At 33.5% G+C, this 24,941-nt stretch overlaps 2 protein-coding genes and 2 long non-coding RNA genes across 4 annotated transcripts; 2 read left to right on the top strand and 2 right to left on the bottom strand.

The window, feature by feature from the left end:
* The first annotated feature begins 6,621 nt into the window (after nt 1-6,621).
* On the top strand, nt 6,622-7,467 carry LOC126746636 (protein lethal(2)essential for life-like). Its single transcript, XM_050454970.1, has one exon. It carries the CDS (start codon nt 6,777-6,779, stop codon nt 7,320-7,322), a length of 546 nt encoding a protein of 181 aa, XP_050310927.1. The 5' UTR covers nt 6,622-6,776; the 3' UTR covers nt 7,323-7,467.
* Nucleotides 7,468-15,198: 7,731 nt separating this feature from the next.
* On the bottom strand, nt 15,199-21,422 carry LOC126746639 (uncharacterized). The gene is made up of 2 exons (XR_007663940.1): nt 21,156-21,422; nt 15,199-15,940 (listed from the first exon to the last, which is right to left on the bottom strand). It is a non-coding gene; the product is annotated as an uncharacterized LOC126746639 (long non-coding RNA).
* LOC126746640 (uncharacterized) lies at nt 18,415-19,399 on the bottom strand. Its single transcript, XR_007663941.1, has 3 exons — nt 18,842-19,399; nt 18,712-18,783; nt 18,415-18,655 (listed from the first exon to the last, which is right to left on the bottom strand). It is a non-coding gene; the product is annotated as an uncharacterized LOC126746640 (long non-coding RNA).
* A 412-nt stretch (nt 21,423-21,834) lies between the features above and the next one.
* LOC126746637 (protein lethal(2)essential for life-like) lies at nt 21,835-22,748 on the top strand. The gene has a single exon (XM_050454971.1). It carries the CDS (start codon nt 22,041-22,043, stop codon nt 22,584-22,586), a length of 546 nt encoding a protein of 181 aa, XP_050310928.1. The 5' UTR covers nt 21,835-22,040; the 3' UTR covers nt 22,587-22,748.
* Nucleotides 22,749-24,941: the final 2,193 nt, after the last annotated feature.

The raw sequence follows: 24,941 nt of genomic DNA, 5'->3' as shown, positions 1-24,941 counted from the left end.
AGACCTACACAGATCACATTACAACTAACAACAAAAGAAAAGGTAGGTTAAGTTAACAATTCCCACCATAGATAAAAATATATGCTTAAAAAAATAAAAAAATAAAAATGTAAAATTTCACCAGTGGGGAATGATCCAGCAACCTTTGGATTCACAGGCACGCGTCTAACCCATAGGCCACCAAGTAACATGATCTGGTCCGTCCACATTTAGTTTGTGAACGTCCAAATAGTTTAAATGTTTTCTTTTTATAATATTTCTTTGTTTTTCTCTCCAAATTAAAACTACCATTTCATTTAACTTAATTTTCTCCTTTTATTATAACCAATTTAATTAATATTTTTATATTAAGTCTTAACAACCACAAATCTGCGCGTGTAGGATAGCCTTTAAATTTCTAAATTCCTTTGGTTTGTGCTGAACGGAGACCAGAGAGAAGATGACTTCCTTGTTAGCACTTTATCATCGCGCATTGATTCCAGTGTCGTGATCTATACGTTTATTTCCGCAACTGTTGTCTTAATCTTACCGCATCACAGATCGTGATTTACTTATCAAACCCGCAACCACTCTTAGTGATTCAACCCGAATTAGAAGACCCAATAAGTCCAAAGCAGGCCTGCTGAAGCCGGATACAGACACCTTAAGGTAAGGATCTTTAAAGGCTGGTTTTTTCGACCTTTCCCCATTTACTTTTAATCGTACAAATACAGTCCACTTTAAATCTCTCACTGAATTGTCTAAATCCACTTTGTGCTTAACTAATAAGATAAGTAACAACTTTACAAAAGAGAAACAAAAGAAAAAGTTCTTTTTTTCTTAACAGAGCAACCATGATCAAAAATGGGAAACAATCCAAACTATACTAATATGTGTGAATATAAGTAAACAATCTTAACAATAAAAACTAAAAATATCTAAAATCGAAAAAGAAAAAAAGAATAAAAGACTTATAAGTTGTAACCGATTCCAAGCGATCTATCGGTTTTAACCGCGGTTAAGCCCTTGGTTCACCTTGAACAGTCCCTTTATAACATAACCAATCGTGTCCGCCTGGACGTGTTTGGTTGAAGTAACTTCGTAATTTGTCAGCTGTCACTATCATAATATTGTTTGTTTTTACATAATACCCCAGACGCCAGTAATATTATATGTAATTAGTTCTTAAACATAAATATCAAAAACGAAAACTTATTAGCCATAATAAATGTTGTGTCATTTTTAAAAAGGAAATAATTTGTTGTTTGTTTTTATTTTTTCCCGCACTTATTTCAATATCTTTGACATTTGACGTTTAGAAAACAGCTTCGGACGTGGGTAATTACTGTTCCAAATTGATGACGTATAAAGGGCTAATTGGTGACGTCACGTATCTTAAGCGGTTATAACTATAACCGCTTGGACGTGTTTGGTTAATACCATTTGGGAACGGTAATTACCGATAGACCGCTTGGAATCGGTTTTTTTAAGAGAGGTTGTTATAAATGAGGTGAGGTTCAAACGTGAAAATGTCGTTCACACACACACACAAGGACAGGGCTCTTCTTAGCTTTAGTTATTTCCATTTTTTCTAACAAGTCAAGTTTTTTGCCTTTTGAGCACTCATGCAAAATATCCGCTCCCTGAGTTAAAGAAAAACCATGTGAGGAGGCCAATAAATGATTTGCAAACGCCGATTTAGTTTCGATCATGTCAGATTGTCAGTATTCCTATACCTGTCCACCAAACTTGTATGTTCCTTTATTCTGGTGGAAATTTTTCTCCCCGATTGCCCTATGTAAATGGCATTACAGTCATTACATCTTAATGAATATACCCCTGATTTTGAAAAGAAATCTGCCTTATCTATTGTACTAACTAGCTGACTTTTTAAACTGTTTGTAGTTTTAAAAGCAATTGTAAGATTTGTAGACTTGAAAAACTTAGAAAATTATGAAGACTAATTACCAAAAAAGAGAAAGAAATATTAGACAAAAATGACATTGATCTAAAAAGATGACTATTTTCATTATTAAGATGGATTAAGTTGTGAGTAAGTTTGTATTTATTATAGAATTTAGAATAAAGGCGATTAATTATATCAAGTGAAAACCATTATTAAAAGCAATATGTTTAATTATATTTAGTTCATCAAGGAAAGCTTCTCTAGAAAGGGATTTCACTTAATTCTTGTTCCATTATTATTTTGGCAACTTTGTATTTGACCATTATCTGTCCTTCCATCGACAACTTTTTTACACTTGCTGCGTACTTATAAAATGTTATATCAATTTCATCTGTAATGTTAGTTTTCTGATTTGCAATGTGTCTCTCATCTAGGAATTTGATAACTTTATCAACAAATGAAGCTTGTGGGTTGGATGTCAAGTCTTCCATTGATTTTTTCTTTTTTTCTTGATTTTATTTAAATGAATTTTTTGATATTTTTCGATAATTAGCTTCACTTCCTAGTATACTTTCACTTTGTAAATCTTCGTTTGTATCACTACGTTCTTCGCATTCTTCGCTTGCAAAACGAATTTCTGTTTCGTCAGTTACATTAGTATCAGTCTGAGCAAATTGTAAAAAAGGTCGGAAAACTTCCATCTGTTGCGCCCAAGGCTAGGTTTTGTAGCGGCAGATAGATTTAGCAGCTTGTCCAGTTTTTGTCTTTTCGGTGCGGAGATATTTTGAGTAACAATCTCTTAGGTTTTTCCAGCGTTTTTTTAGATCGTTACCTAAATAAAAAAATATGTTTTAATAATACCTACAGAATGAAAAGTTGCAGAAAACGGTGAATAGTTTATGATTACTGCGAAATCGTTGATGATAATATGTGACACTTTTGTGGACCTCAATGTCCATTTTCAGGAGGAAAATACAACAGAATTACAAAACAAAATGTTTTCTACTAGCGACTTTTATTTCTTAGCAAAAGAAACTTTATTACTTTGAATAGAACATGCTATTTTTTAAATTTAATATTTTAAAATATTTTAATTTTAGATTTTTGGCGACAGGCGATTCATATACATCATATCATACTTATTTAATGAGACCGTTTCCATATAGACAATCCCGATTTGATCGAAATAAAGAAACATTTAATTATCGCTTGTGTAGAGCACGTCGAGTTATCGAAAATGCATTTGGCATATTGGCACACAAATGGAGACGGTTTTTTAGGCCATTAGAAGTTAAAGTAGATATAGCTAAAAAGCTGGTCAAAGTAGCTTGCGTATTGCACAACCTTCTACGAGTTAAAAATGTTGATCAACAGTTTGCATACTTACAAGAGAATAATGATAGATCCCTAGTTTTATTTAACAGCTTGCGGGTTGATAGAAGAAGAGCAGTAAATTTGGCTTTTGACATACGTGATAAATTTGTTACTTATTTTAGTACTTTATAATAATTTTATTAAACTTTTCATTACTTAACTAATTATATAATAAACAAAATGTTTACCTGTGTGTTTTAATCCCATATTCTTTGCGATTTCGTCCCATATTTTGTTCTTTATACGCACATTTTTGTAATTTGGATGGGATAAATCAAATAAAACATGATACGTTTTTACATTTTCAATTAATAATTCCGTAAAATCAGTCATTTTATCTAACCCCAACTCAGTGCGACCTGCGATTAACGTAACCTGTTGCGTTTGATCGCGAATTGTGTTTTATTATTGTTGTGTTTATTACTATTGACAGATTAGATCATCTATTGATTGAAAAGGTGTGCGAGTTTTCTATTGTATTTAGCAGTAAGTTAAATTTGTATATTTTAGGATTGTATCGATCTCCATCTGGTAATTTAGATTTATTTTTAGAAAAGTTGGAGATCCTCTTAAGTGAAATTTCGGTTAATGCGATGTTGATTCTGACTGGCGATCTTAATGTAAATTTTTTAGACAAATCTAATGGATCAAATCGAATGCTTTTTAATCTGTTAAACTCGTTTAATTTTAAGATGCACGTGGATCAGCCAACCCGGATTCAGCATTTTCTTCCTCACTGATAGATTACTTCTGCACGAATTTTAACCAACACGAAAATCAGTGTACAACAATCAATGCCGGTTTGTCTGACCATGAGGCAATAGTGGGATTAGTAAAGCTTAATAGTGCAGCTAATGAGAATAAGTTTGCACGCGATAGACTATAAAGTCTAAACTAGATAAAGTATAAACTAGAGCTAATTTCCGCAAATTCCCCTTGCTTTGCAATATGTCAAGTTGGAATAATGTATTGACTACTGACATATGTATTAACCCACTGCATAGCTTTCATCAAATAGTATTAAACAATTTTAACACTGCTTTTCCTGTTGTCAATATTAAGAAACGAAATAGAAAACCTTGGTATACTAAGGGTTTACAAGTATCTGGGAAAAATATGCGCTCCCTTTTTTACATTAGGAAATACGCTATGAACAATGCAATATTTTTAAATTATTATAACAGATACCGCAAGATTTACAGCAACTCAATCAAAATGGCTAAGTGGACCTACTTTCAAAGGAGGATAAATAATTCCTCCAACAGAGCAAAAGAGTCTTGGAAGATTTTAAATGAGCTAAGAGGCAAAAATAATGCCTTGGTTATTCCAAGTACCTTAGATTCCAATGTCCTTAATTCCTTCTACTGTGATATTGCTAGTAACCTTGCAGCCAATCTCTCACAAAAAATAGATCCCAGGAGCTATCTCAGCAATGTGGTAGTAGCCGAATCTTTCTTTTTTGCCCCCACAAGTGTAGAAGAGCTTAAACAGTTAATGGTTAATATTAAGAATAAGAGTTCATCAGGTTGGGATGGGCTTTCTCTTAAAATATTTTCTGCTTTACCTCTTGTTGCTTTGCAAGTCTTGGCCGAGACAATTAACTTTTCAATTATGTCTGGAGTTTTCCCAGAGTGCTTAAAAAGAGCAGTGATTGTTCCTCTTTACAAGGGTGGCGATCGCGACTGTCCTTCTAACTTTAGACCTATACCGTTATTGCCTACTTTAGCCAAGATAGTGGAACGGCTCGTTAAGGTGAGGATGGTTTCATTTTTAAATAGATTTGGCCTATTGAGTCTTCAGCAGTTTGGCTTTCGTGAGTCTGTGAGCACAAATGATGCTATCTTTAGCTTTCTAGAGCACCTGTACAACCGACTAAATGTTGGTGAAGTTGCAGCAGCGGTATTCTGTGACTTGTCCAAGGCATTTGACTGCGTGAGTCACAGAGTGCTGCTGATGAAACTGGAGCTCTATGGTTTCAGAGGAACTGCCCTTGAGTGGTTTCGTTCCTACTTATCAAATCGTATCCAGGCTGTCAAATTTAATGGTGGTATCTCTAAGGAACTTAATATAAATGTGGGAGTTCCGCAAGGATCAGTACTTGGTCCTTTACTTTTTCTCATTTATGTGAACGATCTGCCACAACTGCAGGTAACTGGCAAATTTACATTGTTTGCCGATGATACCACTATCCTCTGGCACGACTCTGATGTTTCTCAAATGGAGGCCAATATACGTGCAGATTTGCTAAAAATAAAAGACTGGTGTGATGCAAATTTTTTGACATTTAATGTTTCCAAAACAAATATCCTTAATTTTAAATGTAATACAAATGATATATGTTTGAATAATGAAGCCATCACCATGCCACTGTTCAGTAAGTTTTTGGGTCTTTCCATAGACAAGTTCCTTAAATTTGAAGACCATATTGTGAATGTATGTAGAAAAGTCTCATCAGGCTACTACGCACTAAGGGTTATTGCCACCAGTCTTAATTTCTCCATCGCCAGATCTGCATACTTCGCGATTATCGAGTCGCACCTTCGATATGGAATTTGCTTTTGGGGTTCATGTTCAAATTCACTTTTTAGTTCAGTGTTTATACTCCAGAAAATGGCCATTAGATATCTATGTGGGGTCAAGCCTCGTGACTCATGTCGCCCGCTTTTTGTAAGTCATAATATTTTAACCCTGTGTTGTATCTTTATTTTGGAAACAGTTTGCTTAGTTTTTAGAAAATATAAACAGGAACTCCACTTAGGAAGCCACTATAATACGCGACAAAATTATTTGTTGAGGCTACCTATTCCTCATTTTGAACTTGTCCGTAGCTCTATCATATATGGAGGTAAAAAGCTGTTTAATAAACTTCCACTAGAAATAAGACAACTTAAGACTGAAAAAAGCCTATAACGTACAAGGACGAAAATATGTCTTGCTAGTAAAGCGTACTATAGTTTAGGTGAATTTTTTAATGATTAGCATTTAAGTATTTTTCAAAGTTTTATATAATTTTATTTTATTTTAAATTAGTTTCTCGTTTTTATTCATTTAATGTACAGTCTATTGGCTTTGTCTACAACTTCTATGTTTATATTGACAATAAAGCATTTTTGAGTTTGAGTTTGAATGTTCTTGTATTGCGTTGGACACTGCGATCGGTCGCTGCACAAACGCGAACAGGTCGCAGCATGTATGTGCTGATGTATTCGTTTACGTTTGCTAAATCGGATCGCTATCTCTATCGCCATCGCGATCGTGGTCGCGATCGCGTATGTGTGTTCTCCGCTTAAGTCAGATCTGGAAGTTTCTTGAAATCAATGTTTCTCTACAGATTCCTGTAATTTCTCGAATCTCAACCTGACCTACCATACTACATATTATGTTGAGAATCCTTCTGTCAAATTCGAGAAGATTCGTTGTTGGTATATAAGATAGGAATTCGCATACCGGCCGGCAGTTTGTCTTTCTCAAATTCGACTTAAATTTTTGGATAGTAAGTTCGTGTTTTTTCACCAAAATGTCTCTCATTCCACTGATGTTCGGTGATTTTGAACCGATGTGCCGCCCATCCAGAATCCTGGAACAACATTTCGGCCTGGGCCTGGACCAGGACGACCTTTTCCAACCATTAAACCTGAACAACAAAATGTTAACCAGAACTCCTGCGGGTTATCTAAGGAACTGGCGCCCCAACGCTGCTAATTTGGATTCTGGATCTACTGTTCATTTTGACAAGGATAAATTCCAGGCCAATTTGGATGTGCAGCAGTTCAAGCCAGAAGAAATCACTGTAAAGGTCACAGGGGACAATGTTCTTACTGTCGAAGGCAAGCATGAGGAGAAGCAAGATCAGCATGGTTATGTATCTAGGCATTTTGTAAGAAGATATGTACTTCCCAAGAACTGCCAGATGGATAAAATTGAGTCTAAACTCTCTAGTGATGGGGTTTTAACCATCACTGCTCCCACTGTCGAGAAGATGGAGATTGAGCACAAATCGATTCCCATTACACAGACTGGAGAGCCTGCCAAACAGCAGAAAGCTGTTGAACAAAAAAAATAAAATGTGCTTATTTTTTGATCATTATTTCATTTTCTTTTCAATTATTTGCATTTAGGTGTATTAATGCTTTCATTATGTTTTTTTAAGCTTTTATAAACTCACTTTGTCATTTTTAATAATAAATAAATGTGTTTTTTTCTTCTTTTTTTAGAGTTTCATTTAACATAATATATCTTTATTTACATATCTTGAGTACTAACAGTACATTGATACTTTGTTTTTAGTAATTAATGTTTTATTTATTTATATGCTCTATTAAAAGAACATAATTTTTTAGCATAAAAAGCAATACATTTTCCAAAATTCAATAAAGGTACCTAATACCTAGTTCAACAATACTTTTGTCAATATGAGTAAAGGTACCTCATACCAAAATGATACATAATAAGATATACATCAATTAGTTAACTTCTACTTTTTTATACACAAAATATAATTTAATTTTTTTTTTTGAAAACACTTTTATATTACATTCAATTTTTTACATTAAAACTCTAATCAGTGCTTATAGCGCTGGCCTTGAGAAATAAGAATAACAATAATTAAAAAGAGTGTACACAAAAATCATAGTTATATATAGAAATAAATTGTAAGTAGATTACTATAAATAAATTTTAGAAAAAGTAGCCACATAATTAATCCGATTAAATAGAAAAGTATTTTTTTAGTTTTATTACAAAAGTTTTAAAATTTTCAATATTTCTCAAATTATTAGGTAGCCTATTAAATGCTTTACATGCAGAGTACATTGGGCTATTCAATCCAATTATTATCCTTCTATTATACATGACATATAAATTTAACTGACCTCTGGTATTGTGTCTATGAATGTCATTTGAGAATATAACAGTTGTATAACATTTTAATTTTTTGTTTATAATTTTATACATGAGTTTACATTTTTCAAACTCCATTAACTTATTTAATTTAAAAACTTTAAGCTCTCTATAAAGCGACTATGTATTCAAAGTCAAAATATACTTTATTAGGCCAGTAAAACTAAGGTGTTTACATGGGGTAACCCGGAACAAATTTGGGACAAGCTGAAACTTTCAGGATACCTTCTTTAGATGGTCGACAGTGTTTCCTTAAAAATTGCACTAAATCGCATGGGTCGTACTCGCCCAATCAGACTTTAAACTAAAAAATCGTATTTTTTTTTATTTCTTTGAAAATATCTCAAAAATTATAAACTATTTAAAAATTTTATAAGAGAGGAAATTTGTTGCCAATAAGAATAGCTACAAAACCGCTTTTTGTTTTTCAAAATCGCCTTAAGAACAAAGAACTTATGGGCCTTTAAATATTAGGTCATTACGGCTTAAACAATCAGAATCAGATGCAGATTATATGATTGCCGTGACCGCAGCAACACAAGCCGAGCAAAGTCAATCTTATGTTTTTGTTGTTGGACAAGACACAGATTTATTTGTCTTGCTCATCGAACATTGCAAAACACAAAATCTGTATTTTTTTAGACCAGGTGTTGCAGGCAAAATGGACAAAATAACAAATATACATACATTAAAATCGAATTTAGATTCTGCAATAGTTAAAAACATATTTATTTGTTCATGCAATGTCGGGTTGCGATACCACATCGGCATTCTTAAAAAAGGGCAAAAAAGTGCTTTAATTGTTTTGTCTAAAAATGAAAAACTTTCCGAAGATTTACTTACAATTTAAAGGGGTATTCAGTGATATTGCCACTTTATTAAAATTTTATTCTAAAATGGTACGGCAGTAGGAGAAGCCAAAATTTAAACTCATTTAGGTATATAAAATACAATCAGGTAATTGCACGCCAAAAACTGTGTAGTAACTTTGAGCTAGCTTCTTTACCCCCGACAACTGAAGCTGCTCAATTACATCTTAAAAGGGTTTACCTTCAGGTGCAGTCATGGTTGGGAAATAATTTAGATCCAAGAGAGTGGGGTTGGGTGGAAAAGGACGGTTACTTAGACCCACAAAGAAACAGTAAGGACATCGCTCCCGATTTTATTATAAAATGATTATTTTGTGGATGCAAGTCAGTATGCTCCAAAACGTGTACCTGCAAAAAGGTAGGAATTAAATGTTCATCAAGCTGTACAATTTGCATTGGACAGTATTGTGACAATGCAACAAATGTGTCTTTTGTTGAAAATGATGAATGTATAGAATAATTTCTTTTTCTTTTATTAAAATTTATTTTAATAAAGTAAGTATAATTTTTGTTTATGACTGTATGACACGATTACTGTGTTTGGTATCAAATTTAATAATAAATACAACTGGCCTAACTCTTTAAAAAGTGTCATTTAGGTACCATGCCATACAGACTTTAGTTTTATAGTATGTTTCTGTTTTTTTTTTAAATATTATTTGAGATTACTATTAAACAAGTAAGTAGCAGCACATTTTAGCATAGTATTATTTACCTATTTTTGCGTTTAAACGCTTTACCTAAAATATTAAATCATACCTAGTGAGTTGTATACAATTTTCCACACTGGTTTTTTATGACAACTACTACATATTTTTGTTATAAAAAAACATTCAATTAATTTGCGCCACCGTTAATAAAGTCAAAAGTTAATAAATTTACCAAAAGCAGTTTAATAGAATCCAAGCCCAATCGGCCCAAATTTTATAAGCCCATAACTTTTTTGTTTTTAGGCCGATTTTAAAAAACAAAAAACCATTTTGTAGGAATTTTTATTGGCAATAATTTTGTTTTCTTGTAGATTTTTAAAAAAGATAATAGTATTTTAGATATTTCTGAAAAAAATAAAAAAGCACGTTTTTTTAGTTTAAAGCCCTATTGGGCGAGTACGGCCCATGCGATTTAGTGCGATTTCTAAGGAAACATTGTCGACAACCTACAGAAGGTATCCTGACAATTTCAGCTTGTCCCAAATTTGTTCCGGGTTGGACCCATAGTTTTACTGGCCTATATTTGCTAAGTTTACAAACTTGTGCCAAAAGCTTCCTAATCCTAGAATTTATAATACAAGTATTTACTTGGTTATACAGGATAAAGAACAAAAACAGAATACAGAATCGATTTTGATTGTACATAGAAGCATATTTTATATAATCAAAGAAAACACCAAAAAAGAAGAAAAGAAAAGGCGAGAACCAACATAAAACAAGAATAATAAAAAAATAAATAAATAAAATAAATCTGATCAACAGATATAATAAATTTTAAATATTAAAATGAGTCGTTAAAATACTCTTCAATGCTGTAGTAAGCTTTTGGTAAGATTAATTTCTTCAGTTCTCTCCTAAACTTTTTAAGTCTAAAAACAGTCCTAATCGAAAAAGGAACATGATTAAATATTTTACGTTACGACTAATAAATATAAGAGAGTTTCTCGTAAGTGAGAAGGTGGGGATGGGAAGAGATAAGTTGCCCACTTGACGAGTATTATGACTGGTGCAGGATGGTGGACTTACGGACTTATGTGAGTGTTGCAGTTTCCAATATAAAGAGTGAGAAAACTGTTAAAATTCTTTCAGCTACAAAAAGAGGTTTACAAGAGACTCTCAGACCAACACCACACAGATACCATAATGCTTTTTTCTGAATAGTAAAAATTATGTTAAGGAGTCCCTTGGAGCACAAACCCGAAAATGGCAACCCATAACGGATATGAGAGTCTATTAAGGCGAAATAAACTGAACGAGCAAACAACCTCCCCAACTCATGCCTGGCAACCCTGACTGCAAAACAACCAGAAGAAAGTTTAGCAGCGAGGCCCAAAACGTGGTTGTCAAACCTTAAACTCTCATCAATGACGAGGCCGAGAAATCGACAATAATCCCTACCATGTAGTGGGCTCTGCTCATCAAACAAAAAACCCTCTACATTACACTTAAAGCCCAGAACAAAAGCTTATCAACATTGAATACAAGCTGATTGCAGATGCACCACTCTTTAATTTTGTGAAGGTCCTCTACTATGAGAGATCTGACTACTTTTTGATCTTTGTAATGCCACAGAATTGTAGGATCATCGGCAAACTGAACCACTAGTCCATGCAGTGATAGAGAGCTTAAGTTATTAACGTATAATAAAAATAAAATAGGACCTAACACTGACCCTTGAGGTACACCACATTTAAGATGTGCTATCCCTGACGAAAATCCAGATGTAACCACCCTCTGGGTGCGGCCAGACAGGTATGACTTCAACCACCCCAAAGCCACTCCCCTAAATCCTTAAAAATCAAGCTTTGACAGGATGATCCACACAATCGAAGGCCTTGGACAGAACACAGAACACCGCTGCTGCAGCCTCCTTGGAGTTCATAGATAGATACACACTCTCCAAGAATCTGAAAATAGCTTCCTGCGTGCCGCTAGATGACTATAATCCATACTGATTAGGGGACAGCACATTGTATTTGGTCAAAAAAGAGACAATTCTCTTTTTTGCAAGCCGCTAAAGAACCTTGGAGAGGGTAGACAAAATTAATATGGGACGGAAGTTAGAGGGTCGGTCCAAGCTACCACCCTTATGAAGAGGGATAATCATAGCTTAAATAGGATGGGAACTCGCCCTGAAGAAATGACTAATTGATTGCCCAAACCAAAGCACCTAAAGCGCTCGCAGGCAAAAGTGACAGCAGACGTGAAGAGATACCATCGGAACCCGAAGACCTATGATTCTTCAAGCACTGAATTGTTTAAGGACCTCGGTATCATCTCATCAGGGTGGAAAAAGAATGATTGGTTGATAGCATTCCGATGAAGATACTGCAATGGATCGCCGTCACTGGGAACTGCTTTCAGTAACTTCTCAGCAATATTAGAAAAATAGTCATTGAAATCATCGGGTCCCAAGTTCGATTCAACCAACCGCCGACGAGAAGACTGCCTACATTCGTTAATGATTAACCAACTTTCCTTCTGTCTGTTATTCGTAAGTATATCATACTGAAATAAGGTAGTTTCGGCTTTTATATATACAGGGTATCATTGCATTTATTTTGGATGTTATTTTGTTTATATGAGTTTGCCAATTCAATGACTGATCAATATTCAGACCAAGATATTTCATAAAAGTGATTTTCTTCCGGTAGATCCCATTTATGTTTAGTTAAATATTAGCTACTTGTTTGTTTTTTGTTTGAAGAGCATATATTTGGTTTTATCTATATTCATTTTTAAATAATTAATTTATATATAATAATTAATTTACATGGTACATAATTATTCTATGAAATCAAATGTATGTATATTCATGCCAAATATAAATCCATATGTACACACAAGTAAAATGAATACACAATAGCTGATTGAATTAAAATAACACAGTTTTACACTACATTACAAATAGTACCTAATTATACAAAAATCTTTTAAAGAAAGCAAGATATATTATGCCTATACTAATTTAACAGTTAATTTAAAAAGTAAAATTGTTGGTTAAAATCTCATCTGTGCTATAAAAAGCAAATTGTAAAAGATACCTTTTAACATATTTCTTGAATTTATTAAAGCTTTTGTTTGTAATAGAGTGAGGCAGCTATTAATAACCCAAATGCTAGTCAGAAATAGTGAATGTAGAGATCTTGGGGTACAATTGCAGGTAAACTTATAGTGTATAATGGGTATTGCAAAATCATCTTGATAAAGCTTATAAACTCCTGGGTTTTATAATAACATCAAAAACTTTCAATCTATTATAATGTATTGGTTAGGCTCATATGGTGTATGCATCTGTTGTCTGGGACTTGCAGGGGGTTCACAGTAATATGCGATAGAAAAGGTAGAGAAGAGATTGTTATATTTGTATTTTAGAAAGCACAATATACAGGGTGATTCAAAAGTAAGTGGCATCATTTCGGGACCATAATCTTTGCATAAAAATAGGACAACAAATTCCTATTAACATGGGTTCACAAACGCTTCCTAAGGGAGGTATTCCCCTTTTAATACCTTAAAAACGATTTTTTCTCTACTTTAAAACCGTTTACAATAAAATTTTGAAAATTGGTGTACTGTAAAATGTTAGATAGTAGTTAAAATACTAAATTAAAGAAATTAAAGGGGTAAAACATCCCTATTTCTTTTACGCTCTGGGTTTTTGCGATATTTGAAAATTATAAAACACATGTATAGGTTTATTCGTATTAAAATTAGTACGCATTTAAAACGTAGTTCAAATAATTTGAAGTTCAGTACCTAACTTCAAACTGTGTATCGTAAATACCTCCCGTAAAAAGCTTTTTTACTATCATGGACAGAAGAATGCGTCTAATATCTTACGAAATTTATTTTGGTGTTTATATATTTTGTAGATCACCGATGATTGTCATTGTAAAATACGCTTGACTTAGCTATAGTGATCGGTTGGAAGAGTGCTTTTCAAATTAATTTAATAATAATAAAAATCGCCTTTGTTACTTGGTGTGTACTAACTTTAAAAAGCAAAAATGAATTTTACGTATGAAGAACAAGCTGATATTCATATTATGTATGAAAGGGGATGAGTCCGGATGTCGATCTCTTTAATACGTCTTCTCGTCATTTCAAAAAAATTATTGTCAAATAATATCGTAAACCCTTTTTAGTTAATACGACTCATATATTTTTTTCTTCTTGAACATATTTTATGATTACCTATTAGTTATATTTTTATATATGTTTATTATTATTTTTCATAATATATAAATTGTTATTTACTTATATTTTGATATAATGTCTTAGTGATTAGGATTAGATTCCTGTTAGACAATAAATATATTTGAATTTGACAATGTAGGTCTTCTGAGGAAAAGCAGCTTGGTATGCACTCTCTAAAAAGCACAAGAATTCTCAAATGCTGTTACAGCAATGGCATGTCCAAAAGGCATTATCAATTAGACCAAAATGAATATTTAAGCCTTGTTAGCTAATTGGTCTGCAGGTTTTATGTGAACTGAACAATTTGCTTACAGGTTTAAATCCTATGCATTCGATCATTTGAAACACATCCTATGCATTAAGTTACAAAAGTTAAAATCATCTGAGACTATATCCTTTGCACAAAAAGTTGCCAAAACTCCCAGAGGCTAAGCAGTCTTAAGCTAAAACTAACAGATTATAGATTTCTAATTATTATAGATGAACATATTATCTGATTATATATACTTATAGGTGAACTGAGAAATATTTCCCAATATTTATAGGTAAATTTATTATTTCTTACACTTTATTGATAATGCAATCCAAAAACAGTATCTCACAAGTAACCACTGCAACTTCAAAGTACCACCATCAGCATGTTGGATTCTGATAGAGTAAAAACACACGATACTACACGTAGGACGACAAGTCGTACGATAAGTTGTACTACGAAATTGAACGATAGGTTTATGCTATTTTCGGCCACATACGGATACAATCTGTCGTACAACCAGTTTAAGTTGAACGTAGTTATTTTTGCTAGATCTCTTTATATTGTACTGTACAATGCCACCTATTTTATCGAAGAGAAAAACGGCCGCAGTTATTATGGCTGCTTTGTTATCCGAAGAAAATAAAACCCTGCGAAAAAGTAGAAAATGGTCCAAAAATTGGTTGCTAAAAACATCAGTTCTCACATGATTCATTGCGTGAACTACGTGAAAGTGAACCAAACGATTTTAAAAATTACCTAAGAATGACTGAAGACCCTTTTAACTTTCTGCTAGAAATAATTCGACCGAAAATCACGAAACAAGATACAAACATGAGGAACTGAATTAGTGCTGAAGAACGACTGACTGTTACCTTGAGATTTCTAGCAAGTGGAAATTCATACGAGGACCTTAAATTTCGAACAGCTATATCAGCTCAGGCTATCGGTCAAATAATTCCAAAAACTTGCCGGGCAATTTACGATGGAAAGAAGAATATTTAAAGGTACGAGAAAACATTTTTTATTTTTTTAGTTTTTTTTTAAAGTAGTATAGTTTATAATAATAAGTGCCGCTAATTATTATTAGATGTCTTGAGGCTGGTATGATTTGTAGTAATGCCTTATAGTTGTATTAGCATCTTCACTGCTATTCAATAGAAAATGTTTGCCACTTTGCGATGATTGGTAACTACTGTATTGTGATGTGCTGGCATGGGTAAAGTTTGCAATTGTATAGTGTTGATTGATTGTGACTGATGCTGACTATTCCGTGGATTAGTACTAGTTGACTGAAACAAATTATGTAAATCTGGAAGCTGACGCTCAGTAAAATTATTTACATTTGAAAACTTGCATTGAACAAAGGCATCTTCTGTGAGCTGTCCCATTCTTGCGTAGTACATAACATCTGATATTAGGTTTTCCGCTATTATTCTCTGCTGCTTATCAACACCTTTTAACTGATAACCTATTCTTTTTCCGGCAATTAAATATTCATCTTCCTCGTTGCTTAAAGTATTATGAGCTAATTCCATCAGTTCTAGCTTTTTATCTCGCTAGTTTTTTTTTCTTGGAGCAGCCCGTTTTTTAGATCTATTGCTGATTTCTGATGAAGACCTACTAGCCGACGAAGTTGCTTCATTTGATTCAATTCGACTGTGTGTGTTTCTGATTCACTTCTGGGAGATAAAATAGATATTTGTGATTCATCTGTCTGCTTATCAATTTCAGTTTCGATGTTATCATCCTGGAAGGGAAAAATAGGAAATCATTAATATTAGTATGAATATTCAAATATAAATGTAAATAAAACTATAATAAAAAGGAGCAGTATAACAAATGAAATATACAGTGTGACCCAAATTGGGTGTATATGTATGGGTATCTTGGAAACTATAAGAGATAGAAAACTGGTTAAATGGGGAAAGTTGTAGGGCATTTAGTTACCAATTAAATGCTGCTTTCAGAACTATTTTATCTTTTTCCGATTTTGAAATATTTGGAAAAAATCAAAAAGTTGCATTTTTGAAAAAAGGGCTGTATTTTTTTATTTCAACGTATTTTTAAAATCTGTAAAAACATTATTAGGACAACTTTTTAAAGACAACGCATATCTGAATTCAATTTTTTTTTCGACGTTTCGGTTCTGAGATTCTATCCTCAACTTCTTTTTTTCTTATGGCGGCCATTTTGTTTTTTTAAATTAAAAAGATCTTTTTTATCCCTTTAAAATGATGTGTAATACTTTATGAAAATATTTTATGGTTACGTCAAAAAATTAAATAGTTTATTTTTCGCTGAGTTGGCCATGGTTTTTATTCGCATTTTGTCGTACACACAATTATTATTAACCTACTAACTTATACTTTTACGTAATTTCTAAATAAAATAATTAACTACATGTAATAATATTAAATGAAACTATTCAAAATGACGGCCATTTTTGTTAAACCATTTTTCACATTTCTTTAAAACACTTCTAGTTACCTCGCACAGGATGTTTTTATTTATATTATTTAAGACATTCTGAATCCTGTCCTCTAGTTGTTTGAGAGTCGCAAGAGGTTTAAACTCGTAAACATCATTTGTAACATATCCGCAAAGATAAAAATCCAGGGGTGTAATATCTGGAGTCCAAATAATTTTCCTGCTGAAATTAGGTATTTCTTGACATTGCCTTACAAACCAGTTTAAAAATTCTAATCTTCTTGGGTAGTCTGTATCCTTGAACAAAAGTAGGCTTTTATGGACGATATTTTTTTAAGGACTCTTTGAATGGTAGTCATGTTGTCAATGATGTCAGTTGCAGCTTTTCGAGTCGATGTTTTCGGGTTTGCATTAAAATGGTCTAAAATGTTTTCATCACGAGCTTCATTGTCCCTTTGATAATTTTCTGGCGTTGGTATTTCAAAACTTCCATGAGTTCTAAGGTTTATGACGAGCCTAGTGAATAGTCTTGGACCTGGCAGTTGTCTCTCAGGATACAGTTCCAAATATCTGGCGATTGCAAGATTTCCATTCCTATTACATGTAATATAACATTCCAATATGTCAAATTTTTCTTTACTGGTATATCGCATGGCGATTTTTGGAAATTACAATTTTAAACAAAACTCACTAAATACAAACGAAAACAACTAGATACGAAAAAACTATTTAGCACTAACAAGAACAAGACATGAACAAGATAAGAACTACTAAACAGGATAACAAGTTAAATCAAATAAATAATATTTTGCAGAATTGTCAATAAATGACCCTAAATCATTAAACAATAATAATTGTTTATACGAAAAATTTCCTCCGTAGTAATGGCCTCCGCATTCATGGCCAACTCCGCGAAAAACGAACTTTGTAACTTTTTGACATAAGAATGAAATATGTTCATAGTGTTAATGACATCATTTTAAAGGGACAAAAAAGACCTTTTTAATTTAGCAAAAAAACAAAATGGCCGCCATAAGAAAAAAAGAAGTTGAGGATGGAATCTCAGAACCGAAACGTCGAAAACAAACACTGAATTCAGGTATGCGTTGTCCTTAAAAAGTTGTCCTAATAATGTTTTTACAGATTTTAAAAATACGTTGAAATAAAAAAAATACAGCCCTTTTTCAAAACTGCAACTTTTAGATTTTTTCCAAATATTTCAAAATCGCAAAAAGATAAAATCGTTCTGAAAGCGGCACATAATTGGTAACTAAATGCCCTACAACTTTCCCCAGTTAACCAATTATTCATCTCTTATAGTTTCCAAGATACCCATACATGTACACCCAATTTGGGCCACACTGTATACTACACTGTTTCAGAAATAGCCGAAAAAAATCGTATATTCTACGTGTTTTTAGTAATTCCGTAACTTATGCAAAAAGGTTTGAAAGTAAACTCATATAGAACCTTTGTCAAAATATGTCAAGAATCTTCAAAAATTGCAAAAACATACAGGTACAACTTCTTACTTCAAAAAATGCGCAACTAAAAATACTCATTGACGTGTTTTAATTTAAATCAACATAGCTTTCATATATCTTACAATGGTATAATTTTTTAGGTCCCATCAAATAAAGAGCAATGGCAACAAGACGCAAATGATTTTAAAAACATGTGGAATTTTGAAAATTGTTTGGGCGCAATGGACGGAAAGCACATTATCATCAAGAAACCACCAAATAGTGGATCATACTATTATAATTGAAGACTACAGGGGAAGAACGATCTAAGTCACATTTTTATATTTTTGAGAAAAACGAATTTGAAAGTTTGAAGACTTCCATGCAAAACAATAAAAAATAAATCGTTTTGTACTATTTTTTTATTAGAAGTCATTAACATGGGCAATACTTAGGGACTACTAACAATCATAAAAAAATAAACAGAATTTTGGAAAAAAATAATTGAAGATTTCTTCTCTTCGGTGTACCGAGAAACGATCCAAATCCACAAGAATTAGGTTTGAACGCCGCTATAACAAGAATACAACATTACTAAGGACCTTAATATTTGACCGTTGTAGCTTACCTTCATTCCGAAGTAGCGCGTCATGTTTGGCACGGACATTATAATAGACATTGGTATTGATAGTTACTTTTGCTAAAAAAGAAATGGCCTTATTATTAGTAGAAAATATAACTTCATCGCTGTCACTTACCATATCTGCATCATCTACAGTCCTATTATTAGCATGATAAGGCAAATTAGTATAGTAGATTTGTGACGTTTCATCTACAAACTTCTTAAGTTCCTGCAGTTGGTCATACTTTAACTTGGGAATAGGAATGAGGCCATTGTAAAGTTTGTCCGGTGTTGCAGCCGCTACGCCTGGCCTTGGGGGTATTAGAACAAAACTTGACATAGCTCCATTGTAACTTTCTCGCATTTGAATTGTTCGTGGATGTTGATGGCTTATTATTAGTTCTTTTATTGGCCTTGTTGGAAATGGACAGGTTTTTTAATATTGAGGGGTTAAAAATTTTGTCTATGCATGGAAAATGTCTGTAGTACACTCAATAACTTTAAATGGCATTGGTTTAACCAAAGCATTTTTAAAAACCTCGACCCATTGAGATGGAACTTCAACTCTTGTTTTCTGTTTGATGAGAGCAAAGTCTTTATCGCACTCTAAGTACGAGTGCCCCCGAATTGGAAATGTAATTTTAATTTTATCAAACCTACCTTCTTTATGGACCATATGATGTAAGAGGCGTATAATGGTATAATTCTTATTTTAGCCTACGCATGAGTCGAAAAATATTTCCAAACATCTAACAGTTTGTCCTAGAGTATTATGGAAAAAATCATGTAATAAAGACGCGACTTCATCAGCACCTTTCTTGGCAATAGTCTCAGGGCATGTATAAAAAACAGCCTCATTGGTTGAGAGCTTATGAATATTAAAACTGACAAAGGTCAATTGCCTTTTGTAGTATACATCATTGGTAGTGATGTTGGGTGTAGGAAGATTTTTATGATTATAGCTTCAATTGACTCATTTTTTCTGAACTGTATTTTAGCGTGTCGCTTTCTAGTATAAAAAGTAGCTGCTTTAAGTTTATGCAATTCATTTTCATTTTCCAAACCTTTAATTTCATTTTCTAATTCCAACTGTGCCTCGTTTTCGACAGTGTTCTTTAGTTTCTCTTGCAGTGACTTCATTTTAACTATGTGTTCATCACACACACTACACGTATCGGAGCGAGGATACCCGAAACTAATATTAAAATCTTTGACGAAAATTTGTCTGTATGCTTCATAACTTATTGCGTCATTGGGGAATTTGTCGCCGTAGATTTTGTGCATTTTCTGAACGTTGAGCTCTTGAGGGAGGTAGATCTTTGATGATTTTTTAAGGCTATAATGTGACTTCCTACTTTTAAAAGATTTTATGTGGTTACGCATATTTTCGATTAACTGAAAGCTCAATCGGTGAGGGCGATTCTGATGTTTCCCCCCTCATAACAGCAAAACAATAACCGCCTTTCTTTAGGTAGTCTTTCATAGTCGTAATACGGCGATTGGTAATCCCGTGTAACGATATAAAAGCTTTTTGACATACCTCAATTTCTTCCATCATGCCGCCCTCGCAATCTAGTTTAATTCCTACTTTAAACGTATACGAGTTATCTCTAAGCCTTGCTGTGTTCTTGTTTTGTCTAGGTCCTCTTCTACTAACATTCTTAATCCCGATTAATCCGCATAAATGGCTCTTTTGACTATTTATATTTTCTAAGCTATTAAAGTTTTGAATGATTTTTCGTCTTTTTTCAGCGGATATAACCTCAAAACAACGAAATCTTTTGCAGCCACATGCATTACCCGTCTCATACGTATGATTTCTCAAAAATTTTGCCGCATCACTTACACGTCCAAGCTTTAGTCTTTTTTTACTGTTTTTGAAAAAACTTAAAGGTATATCACTGTCACTACTATTACTTTCTTCCGACATTTCAAGATCATTTTCATTTTCAAGACAATTCAGCAAAACAAACAATACACAACGCCAACAACCTCTTAAGACGATGCAACAATAACGACTAAAATGCTAACGAATCTTAAACGATTTAAACGGACACATTGTGGACTTCGACCGTTCTTTGTCGAGTTCGGGCGGACTTGGATCATTATTCCAAAGTGTACCAAACTTATATCGCTGATTTTAGTGGACTACGATCGGTATTCTGAAGAATTTTTATGGCACGTTAAAGTACCAGGGAAAGGGTATAAAAATAGCGAATAATCAAAAATTTTACAATTTTGGACTTGGATCGTTTTTCCCCTGTGGTCTTCAATTATAAAAGCGCTTTTAGCGTTGTGCTGTTTGCAATAGTAAATGCCAATTATGAATTTTTATTTGTTCACACTGGCACCAATGGACGAGTGTCAGATGGAGGAATATGGAGTAAAACGGGAATTTATACACGTCTGAAAGCAAATAAACTAAAAATACCAGATCCAAAAAAACTTACTGATACAGATGACGTTTTTCCTTATGTATTCATTGGTGACGAAGCTTTTCCATTGATGGAAAACTTGATGGAACCATATTCGCAAAAAGGCATAACCCACAATGAAAAAATTTTCAATTATCGACTTTGTAGAGCTCGCCGTGTTGTGAGGTCAAAAAAGAGTTATATCACAGAAAAGTGCATAGATCGTGAAGATATGACAACAGGTACTATTATTATACCAGGTGAATGGAGACAGACAAGTAATTTACTGAAACTAGAAGGATCCAAAACGAAGAATGCAAATAACTGTGCTAAGAAAGTAAGAGACTTGTATAAAGAGTGTTATACAATACTTACTTTCTTTTTTAGTGTAGTTACGTTTGACTTTTAAATTAATTTTCACAAAAAAACCTTAGTTTGTAGAGTTTTGTAACCACATATATATCGATAAGTTATTCATTGTTAATATCTTGACAAAAAATTATTAAAATCCCTTCAAAATTTCAGGAGATACGAGAATTATATCTATTAAATAACAGCGAGCGCGGACTATAAATAGGTTGCTGACAAACGACATATGCTGTGTTCCCGATTTCGATATCGAACGGACGCAGCTGCACACATATTCATTTGCTTACCTTCAGAGGTTTAATGACCTTATTAACCAAGTCTGGGAATTTCTTGAAATCAATATTTCTGTACAGATTCCTGTAATTTCTCGAATTTCAACCTGGACCTACCATAATACAAATTATGTTGAGAATCTTTCTGTCAAATTCCGGAAGTTTCTTTGTTGATATATAAGATGGGAATTCGAATGCCGGCCGACAGTTTCGCAATTGTATTTCGCGAGTTTTACTTAGATTTGTGGATAATTAGTTGAAGTTTGTGCTTTATACCAAAATGTCTCTTATTCCATTGATGTTCGGCGATTACGAACCGATGTGCCGCCCATCGAGAATCCTGGAACAACATTTCGGCCTGGGTTTGGACCATGACGACCTTTTCCAACCCTTAAACCTGAACAACAAAATGTTGACCAGAACTCCGGCGGGTTACCTAAGGAACTGGCGCCCCAACGCTGCCAATTTGGATTCTGGGTCTACTGTTCATTTTGACAAGGACAAATTCCAGGCCAATTTGGATGTGCAACAGTTCAAGCCAGAAGAAATCACTGTAAAGGTCACAGGGGATAATGTTCTTACTGTAGAAGGCAAGCATGAGGAGAAGCAAGATCAGCACGGTTATGTATCCAGGCATTTTGTAAGAAGATATGTGCTACCCAAGAACTACCAGATGGACAAAATCGAATCAAAACTTTCTAGTGATGGGGTTCTAACCATCACTGCTCCCACTGTCGAGAAGATGGAGATCGAGCACAAGTCTATTCCAATTACACAAACTGGAGAGCCTGCCAAGCAGCAAAAGGCGGTTGAACAAAAAAAGTAAATACTTCTTACTAATGTGTATGTAATTATATTTCTTGATTAATTCATTTTCTTTTCTATTACCTACCTTCAAGTGTAGTAATGCTTTCATTTTCACATCAAGTTTTTTTACCCTTTCAAAAACTTTGTTAATTTTAATAGTAAATAAATACTTTTTTCTTTATTCTGTGTTTGATTTAATATGTATCTTTATTTGCCATCATAAGTACTAATAATACAGGAATACCTTGCTTTTTGAGATAAGTATTTATTTATAAGCAATATTAAAATAGCATAATTATTAATACAATCTTTTAGCATAAAAAGTGACAGAAAGCAATAAATTTCCCAAAATTCAATAAAAATAAATCAGACAGAGAGGTAAATAATAATTTTTATGCAACTACCGCAATTATACACTTTTATTAGTATCAGTATGGGTAGGAGAGACCAGGGTTGGTTGTTACAATTTTTAATTCAAATGTAGTACCTTCTTGCATTATACTTTATAATATTCATAAGGAAACATGAAATGATATCCCATTACATTTGTATCAACTTACAGCACTCCGGGGCAAAATGTTTCATGATTGGGACAGGTTGTTACTTTATGCCAAATTTGTAATAATTTATTTATATATCAAGAGAGGGATAATCATATGAATAACATTATAATATTTAATTGTCCAGAAACAATATCCAATCGAAAGGATATTGCCACCCTGGTCATAGAACAATGCACTGAAGCTAGAGAGGCAGACATTTCCAAGCTTTTGGCTTAGGAAAGTTTAATAATAACAGAAGCAGGCCCATTAAAGTAATTTGTAAGTCTCATGATTTTGCTATGAGCATTTTGCATAATGCCAGGAAACTGAAACAAAACTCTCAACTAAAAAACCTGGTAATTAGCCCCGACAGAACTCCACAGCAGCTTGAGGAATACAGAGGGCTTCAGCAGGTTTTGAGGGATTAATTAGATAGAGGCGAAACAAACTTGAAAATCATACACTGAGGTGGTAAACCTTAACTTCTTAGTAATTAACATTTAAATTGGCTTGTCTAGCAAGAATATTAGCATTATTTATGAGAATGTTAGAGGTTTGAACTATAAAATTAGTGAATTTTTGAAATCTGTATCTTTTTTATGTACAAATAAGCTGGTGGCCATAACTGAGACTTGGCTTCAGGATGGGGTCTTAAATGGTGAACTATTTAGCAATAATTATACAGTATTCAGAAAGGATCGTAGGCTGGATGTGATGAATGTGTCGAGGGGTAAAGGTGTTCTGCTTGGGTGCAATCAGAGATACCATCCAAATAGTATATATTTTTGTGATTTACATTAAAGCAAACTCGCCTCCAGCTATCTACCAAACTGTATTCGATTTTTTTTCCTCTTTTCAACCCATTCCAAGTAGCATTAAAGAACCAAACATAATAAATAATTATTTTATAGATAGTACACCTGCTGCACAGGTTGATTCTGTTCTTTTAAATGATTTTCTTAGCTCATCTATAAATTCTGATCCATTTACATTTAGACTTGTAACAGAACTTGAGGTGCTTGGTGCCTTGAACAGTGTTGGGAGCGGTGAGGTTGGGATAAACAGAGTTTCTATACGCATGTTAAAATCTTGTATTTCGACGTGTCTAGGCCCTCTTGTTAATATTATAAACTCGTCTTTCATGGCTGGCGTTGTTCCTGATATCTGGAAAAGGGCTCTCATAATGCTTGTTCCTAAAGTTTCTAGCCCAACTTCTGTGGGTGAATTACGGCCAATTAGTATACTGCCAAGTCCATCCAAAATAATGGAAAAAATTGTAAAAACCCAAATACTAGATTATCTTCTTTCTAAATGTATAATACCTAAATATCAGTCGGGATTTAGGGCTAACCACAGTTGTGCCACGGCCTTGTTGAAAATAACTAGTGATATCGCAAGGTCCTTTGATAATGGTCACTGTTGCCCAACAGTGCTCATTGACATGACCAAAGCTTTTGATACGTTAAACACTGATCTTTTAGTAGCTAAATTAAATCATTATAACCTAAAGGCTAATGGATGGTTTGGCAGCTATCTGGGAAATAGGGAACAGGCAGTAAGAATTACAGATGCTAAGGGAGCAGTGAGCATCTCAAGCTGAAGGGTTGTGGGCAGGGGTGTGCCTCAGGGCTCTATCCTGGGGCCACTTTTATTTACACTTTTTACATCAGATTTGATTCAACACATAAAACACTGTAAATAGCATATGTATGCAGACGATTTACAAATCTATAGTTCAACCCCGGCTAATAAGTTGTCCACTGCTTTAACCTTCATTAATGATGACTTGGAGCGTATCTCTCTTTGGGCTAGTCAAAACTCCTTATTTATTA

The sequence above is a fragment of the Anthonomus grandis genome, chromosome 17, assembly GCF_022605725.1.
Source record: "Anthonomus grandis grandis chromosome 17, icAntGran1.3, whole genome shotgun sequence".
Classification (NCBI taxonomy): domain Eukaryota; kingdom Metazoa; phylum Arthropoda; class Insecta; order Coleoptera; family Curculionidae; genus Anthonomus; species Anthonomus grandis.
Note: the sequence above shows the minus strand (reverse complement) of the source record. Positions and strands in the feature narration are given on the sequence as shown.

Coding starts and splice junctions, on each gene's coding strand:
- LOC126746637 (XM_050454971.1), top strand. CDS start 22,041: ATGTCTCTTATTCCATTGATGTTCGGCGATTACGAACCGATGTGCCGC.
- LOC126746636 (XM_050454970.1), top strand. CDS start 6,777: ATGTCTCTCATTCCACTGATGTTCGGTGATTTTGAACCGATGTGCCGC.